At 35.3% G+C, this 7,464-nt stretch overlaps 1 protein-coding gene across 1 annotated transcript; it reads left to right on the top strand.

The window, feature by feature from the left end:
- Positions 1–2,562: 2,562 nt before the first annotated feature.
- Positions 2,563–6,861, top strand: LOC120087012 (F-box/WD-40 repeat-containing protein At3g52030). Its single transcript, XM_039043853.1, has 9 exons — positions 2,563–2,875; positions 3,005–3,214; positions 3,671–3,725; positions 3,966–4,064; positions 4,316–4,419; positions 4,848–4,937; positions 5,307–5,446; positions 5,880–5,964; positions 6,364–6,861. The coding sequence occupies exons 1-9, from the start codon at positions 2,718–2,720 to the stop codon at positions 6,722–6,724; spliced, it is 1,302 nt and encodes a 433-aa protein (XP_038899781.1). The 5' UTR covers positions 2,563–2,717; the 3' UTR covers positions 6,725–6,861.
- Positions 6,862–7,464: the final 603 nt, after the last annotated feature.

Raw genomic sequence — 7,464 nt, 5'->3', positions numbered from 1 at the left:
ATATAGATATAGGAGGGAAACCTTATCCTGGTAACGCTAGGGATGTGGCCCCTTTAGGGAATGGTCATAAGTGTTGTGACTTGTCACAGATGGTCTGCTCCTAATCATTCGTGTAGGGGACATGCGAGCGGAGGCGTCCTATACAAAGAGTTTATATAAAACCTGACCACGAAGTGTTAACGTCTCACTATATAACAGTGTTCATGGCAGAATCTTCACTTCACTAGAATGACCATAGGTAACATGACCTCAATCCTGAGTGAGTTGGGAACTCCTGCCATTGAGGGCGGTCTTTTGATTTGCATGGGTGCGAATGGCCAGGTCGCCGACTGAAACCTACCATTTTGGGGACTCATCTGATTTGGGAGCTAGGAACTCAGCTACACAAGATGGAATTCACTCCTTCCCCAAGGTAGGAGCAAGTAGATAGATAACTCCCTTAAGGGTTGATTCCAGGGCTTAAAAGATATGGTGCCACATACTTTCTCTTGGCCCGAGATGTGTTCACACATAGTTGAACTATGTTGTATTGTTCATTAAAGGAATCAGTGGTACTTAAGAAGTGATATGTAACTACATGAGCAAAATGGTAAATTGGCCCAACTGTACTTATGAGCATTTATGAAGGGTCATCGTACTCATGATTGGTTATATCTGATGGACACAGAAATATATCTGTGGTAAGAAAAGTTCAGTTGTTGGTCTTCAGTGGAATGTCGGGCAGTTAACGGATGGTGGATCTCGTGGCTAGAGAGTTTAGTCAGTTATTCACGTACCATTGGAGCTTCGAGCCACAGGTCCATAAGGTCTTTTAGGTAGCTTGGATAAAGTCGAAAATCAGCTTTTGGGTCAGTTTGAAATGTTCAAATTGACAATAGGGAGTTTGATTATATATGATATAATTGGCTAAATGTATGAGATACATTATTTTGGAGGGAATTAGATATAAATATTAATCAAATTGGTTAATTATGTGATAATTGGTCGAAATCTTCTCCTTGATCGTGCATTAGTGGGAAATTTAATATTCGGTTATTGTAACCGAAGAATAAAATGAAAATTTATTTAATTTTGTAAAAGTTTTTTTAAAAAATAGAAATTGGTGTGAAAACGTTTTGATCGCTTAGCTGAGAGCCTATATGATAGAGCTTCATCGCTTAAATGATCGCACACCCGCGTCTAAACAACTGCACGCTTTTCTCTAAACAATCGCTTAGCTTTCCTAAACGATCACCTAACGTTCCGTGTTTTTTAAACGATCGTTTACCTATTACTAAACGATCGCTTAGTAAAACCTATATGATGGTGTAGCTTTCTCTAAACAATAAGCATAAGCTATACGATAGCTTTCTCTCCTACTCTCTTATCGTTTACACGATCAGCCCGTTCCTCCGACCTCTACCAAATTCGACAAAGACCACTCTTTGGATTCTCACTCCGAGAATACAAGGGCTCTAAGTGGTGGTGTCGTCCCCGCTTCTGCTTGGTCGTGCTTATTCGTGTTGTTGCCATTCGTGTAGACGATCGTGCTGCCGTAGCCAACTGTTTTGCTGGGCGATAGAGAACGTAGATGTTCTTCCGTTGCGTTGCGTTCGAAATTGAAAAGAGTCTTCAACTGGTATGTGAACTCAATCCCTTGTATTTTATTTATCAAAGCATGCCGTTAATTAGTGTAAATTGCATAACTGTTTGATAGAATGTGTGTGGGGTAATTTTGGTCACAATAAAATCGGAAAGATCCGAACGCGCTCATGGATGCTCTTCATTAAGAGTTCCTTGAGAAACAACATTTTCAAATAAGAATCACATTCCTAATCTAAAAATTTTAAAATTTAATAAACTAGTAGTAAGATAAACAAGAAACAAAAGGAGTAACAAAAAAAATCTTGTCATTTCTCTAGAAATTTGAATGTGTGAGATTTCGGTAATGTAAATAAACGACTCAGACCCTCACTTTGAAACTAAAATTTCTTAATAAACAAAATAAAGCGCATAATCCACTTCAAGAACTAGCTTATGAGACTTCTATTAAGAACATCAACATCAAGTTGCCAAAGACAAAGATATGATTGAAGAAATCAAACTCTAGGTATCTCAACTGATGCAAAATTGTATAACATTTCAGTATGCTAGTCAATACAATATCACTACAATAATACAACATACTTAATCATCCAGAGAACACATACAATTCAAGAACGCAATTAAGATAATTATAATGCTAACCCACAACAAATAAACCCAACAAGTAGAATTTTACTTACTTAAAAGAAAGTCGAATTGTTCTTAGCAAAAACATCCTTAAAATTGAATCTAATCAATCTAAATAAAGTCCAAATTACAAAAATAGATTACACAAGGGTTAAAGACCATGGCTCTCAACTTCTGCATGATCAAAATATAAAAATAAGTGATAGATGTGAGATGAACAAAGTTAATGAAAGAAAGATTTGTGTATTGAGAGAGAAATTCTTGTAAATCACTCGCCTTTGTACTTGCTAAATAAAATTAATTTCATCATTGTTTTGCATTTTTTTTTAATTTTTTAAATAAATCTAAACTTTTCACGGCAAATGGGCCTTCAAGCACTCGTCCATCAGCAGATCCAAAGCCCACACAGATTCTCATCCAAGTAGCCACCGGCCTTCTTCTGCATACGTCTGCGTTTTGCTTCAATTCGTCTCCGTCCGTGAAACGGCTGACGGGATTCGCCGGCGATGACTCCTCCACCGGCTGCCGAGAGGTCCTCGACGAGAAGACGGAGTGATATTGATGCAAAACCAGTTCACTCCCTAAGCTACGACATCCTGTGCATAATTTTCTCGTTCCTTGACCTTTTCGACTTGGTTCGATGCTCAGTTGTTTGTAAATCCTGGTATTCTTTTTCATTTTCTATCTCTGAGAAAAAGAGAGAACAAAAGCGTAGTGAATTTCTTTGATGTATTTGAAGTTTCTTTTTCCTGTTAATTTGATATCTCTAACAAAATTTTGAATGTGCTTGAAGGAATTATGCTATTTATAAGTCCGAGATATTGAGAACGTTTTGCTCGAGATATCAGAAGCAGGAGATGAACACCGCTAGTACTTCCGAAGTATCATTTTCTTTGGAGAAACCATTGCTGGAATGTTTAGAGGAAATAGCGATGGAACGACACAAGTTGGCCTTGAAGGAAGGTCGCATAAGAGTTTCTCAATGGATTGGCCATTCAGTGAGGTAACTTTGGCAAGATGGACATTGGTCATTTCTAAGATGTTATTTATGAATTACAAACTGCTTGTGTTCATTAGACGTACTTGTTATGGAGCATCTGAAGTTAGGAGTTTGATTGCTGAAGTATCAGATAAGATCGTTTCCTTATTTTACTGTCCTGTGTTTTCTTATCTACAGCTGAGGATTCTTTATCCTCAGACATCTTATTGTATGTCAAATTTTCTAATCAACATAATTTCAGTGTTTCCCTTCAGTCAGAGATTAAAATACTTTGATAAGATGTTTCTCCATTGTTTTGTAGCTTTATCATTATTATTATTATTGTATGAATAGAAGCATAATTGGATTAGGATAAATGTTTTCACACTCTCACAAACATTTGCATCATTGTGTTTGTGTGTGTGTGCTCGCACGTGTGCACATTGCGTAATAACTCCTGTGACATGGATTTTTATATAGGGCTGAACAATGCCGAATGAAGATGGGCTTAATTCTTACAGGAGTGGGCGATAAAGTATAGCTTCTTGCTCTACTATTTGATAGAATTTGGTTGAATGCATTTCTTTGTCCCAGCCACCCAAAGAAAAAAAGGGATAAATGAATAAAGAAGCAAATGTGTTAGAGAGAGATTTGCTTCAAGTGTGTGGGTGATAGATATAGAGAGATGTACTTAGTTTGAACAATTCTGATATTAGCTTGTTGTGATGCCTCACCTGTCACTTGGTTCTACTAAAAGATGTTGCTACAATTCCAGGTTATGAGACTTTGGTCGCCAGAAAAATTTAGATGTCTAGAAGAATATTCAATTCCTGAGAAAGTGCCATTAGTTGACTTTGATTTTGATATGGGCAAGGTAATATCAACGTATCTCTTATAAATATGATGAAATTCTTACTTCTTGTTTAGAAAACTTTTGACAAGACATGGTACACTATAGGAAAAGGTGAGAGATCCTTCTATACATATATGCAATCCTTTCCTTTTTGTCTTTTGAATCTTAAATAATTCAGCACTTTTCTGGCTGGAATCATACACTTTATTCTTTTCCCAATAGAGAACTGATATTAGGTGAATGGAATCTAATTTTCCAATCCATTGTTCTAGATTGTTGGTTTGGTTGGCAGACAGTTGTGCATATGGAGTCGGAGTGGGAATAGGAGTATATTTCCTTCACGTGAATGTACTTTTGTGAAGGGTTTGTGTATGCGGTATGTGGCTTTAACTTTTTTATGTTAAAATCATTTAAGTTTCACTGAAGTATCATTGACATTTACAACAATTATGAACGTGTTTCGAATTTATCTTCTAGAAGATTTACTTTCTTTCCCTGAAATAAATATAAATAATTTACTGTTGAATAATGTAATTAAACAGACTTGAAGAGGATGAGATCCTCTCGCGAAAAGAAAACTCAGGCAATTACAAAAAAAAAAACTGTGCCATCTAATATATAGTAGAGGCATAAGAAACAGTAGCATCTAAAGATCTATATAATTATAATTTTATTTTTAGCCTTTTGCTTTTAGGAAATAAACTTATTCAATATTTTCTATTCCACAATCATTTATAGGCTTAAACTGCTTCTCAATTGATTTTCAATCGATTTTATTGGTGAGTCTTCCAATTCTGCTTCCAGTTACTTTGATGCAGAGGCTGTTGTGGGTTGTGAAGATGGAACAGCTCATGTATTTGACATGTACAGTAGGAGATGCTCTAGAATTATCAGGTAAAACGGGAGAAATATTTTTGATATTGCATCTTTCCTTCTGTTCTCTGGGCAGGGGCTACTAACAGACTAAGTTTAGGCAATGACTGAACCAGACAAAAGGAGCTATCATTAGAAGTTGAATTGGTGAAAATACTATGACTCGAAATTGATATTGATTACTTTTTCATTCTCCATGCACACAAACGCTGTTGCTGACATTTTCACATTAGAATGTTTAAATCTATATTTTATGTGAATCAAAGGTTAATGGAAAACTAATTTTGAGCATTTCTTATTGCGTGGGTAGTTTTATTTGAATTTCCTAAATGGTTGACATACCATGTTCTATTTTGGCTTCCATACCAATTTTGTTAATTTTCATTGCAGGATGCTTCCTGGGCCAGTGACATGCTTATGTGTGAGTGATGATCAGCTCATACTTGGTGGTTCTTTACTTGGAAACATTGGAGTATCGGGTCTTCGGTCTGATCAGCGGGTGGCAATGCTCAGATCAAGAAATACCGTAGGTTATATCTGATGCCTTCATTTCAGATTCTCCATGCATGTGGCAGTATTACTCTTGAACAATTCTCGTCTCTTTATCTCCTCGTTTTAAACTTTTGTGTGTCACAGACTTACTATATACAAAATATAACATGACAAATAGTCCTCTGAATTAGAGATAAGAATTGAAGCATTTCAGGCTTTGTAATTTAACATCTCGAGATCAGTCCCAAGTGGTTTACATTGCAGTTAGCTATTTTAGCATTCTTTTGAAGGCACTATCACATTTTGCTTTTCAATTGGATAACATCCATAGCTTTCCTTGTGGTTAATTCCCTTCATGTTAGCTGCAGGATGATTTGTGTAATAGGTTTCATCATGTGTAAAAACAATATTTCTTTTTGGATCAATTTGTGTTAAATGCAGTGTATGTTTTACTACAATCTCTCTTTGCAGGGATAAGGAGTTTGTGTTACAACGATTCTTCACATTTAGTGTTCGCGGGATCAACTGCCGGCCATGTCTATTGTTGGGACCTCAGGTAATTAAAAGGAACTTCAGATGTAACTTCAATTGCCCTGACCTATTTCAGTTTGCTGCTTGAACAATTAAAGGATAATGGATACAGAAAACAATTTTCTGCTGTGAACTTTGCAACTACGACGTTTTAATTGTTAATCCCATGGGGGTTAACTTAATGGTTGAATTTCCATTGCTGTTTGAATAGTGAAACAAAATGAAAATTCTTCTGAAATTGTGTATAAGAATTCCGGAGGTTCTTTACTTCTATCCTTCAATTATACTAAAGCGAAGAGAAGTTTTGATGCTACAATTCTTGCTGCCTAGGATATTCTTAATTTCAGATCATGTTATGTGTGGATTTACTACTTTAGTCGCTGTCATCAAATTATATACTCATTGAGTTCTGCACATTTCTCAGGATGATGAAATCCTTATGGGAATCCCGAGTGAGCCCAAACGTCGTATATTCTTTGCAACATCTCCAAAATGACAGGTCAAGTTTGGCTGTTGGTGGAATAGATGGCATTCTACGTATTTTAGATCAGAATACGGGCACAGTGCGGTCATGTTGTATTATGGATAGTAGATTGTTATCGACACATCAAAACAGTCTCGGAACTGTCGAAGAAAGGATAGGGAAAAGACTGTCAGATGAGACTCCTATTGATGCCATAAACAGAAGGAATAGACCTTCAATCACAAGCTTGGCCGTTGGAATGAACAAGATAGCCACAACGCACAATGATAAGTTCATTAGATTGTGGAAGTTTCAAAGTTAATTTTATTTCCTATGCTCTTTATTTAAACTGTACATATTTGCATATGGTTGTACTATGATTTATGATGAGTAATTTCAAATTGTGACTATATAGAACCTTTGCTTTCAGTTAAAATTTACATATTTCAACTCAATGGATGGGGATAAATTTTTGGAGTCAATGCAACTGCGAATTTCACTTTTATGAAAATTAAAAAAAAAAATGGTAGATTTGTTGAATATATGTAAATTGAAGCTATGTTTAGGGATAATTCATGGGTCATCCTATGCTTGTTTGAGTTAGTTTATGTAATTGATGGTTTAATAGTATTAATAATGTTTCATTTTAATTTTCTTTTTTCTTTCAAGTTCAAAGGGTTGAGGGTGGGAATTTTAACATCTAGCTACTAACTAGAGTTTAGGATGGCAAAACATTCATTTTAATTGATTTTCTTCCTATTAATCTCATTTCAATCGTTTCTCTAATTTTGAATGAAATTTCTTTTTATATATATACATACCTCGTCATAAATAACTATTTTACTCTTCTTTTTAAAATGTTAGTTTTTATTCTGATTAATTCTCAATTTAGTCTATATTGTATAATTTTTATAAGTCTTTCCCAATTTAACCATCGGTTTTTTTTCTTGTGACAATTTTTTAATATGAAAGTAGTGATGAAAAAGCCCAAATAAGTCTAGTTCAAGTGGCATGGTGCTTACAATATTAATCTTGAAATAAAAAATACAATTCATTCTCCTC

This window comes from Benincasa hispida, chromosome 9 (genome assembly GCF_009727055.1).
Source record: "Benincasa hispida cultivar B227 chromosome 9, ASM972705v1, whole genome shotgun sequence".
NCBI classification, from domain to species: domain Eukaryota; kingdom Viridiplantae; phylum Streptophyta; class Magnoliopsida; order Cucurbitales; family Cucurbitaceae; genus Benincasa; species Benincasa hispida.
The sequence above is the reverse complement of the archived record's forward strand: the minus strand, read 5'-3'. Positions and strand labels throughout refer to the sequence as shown.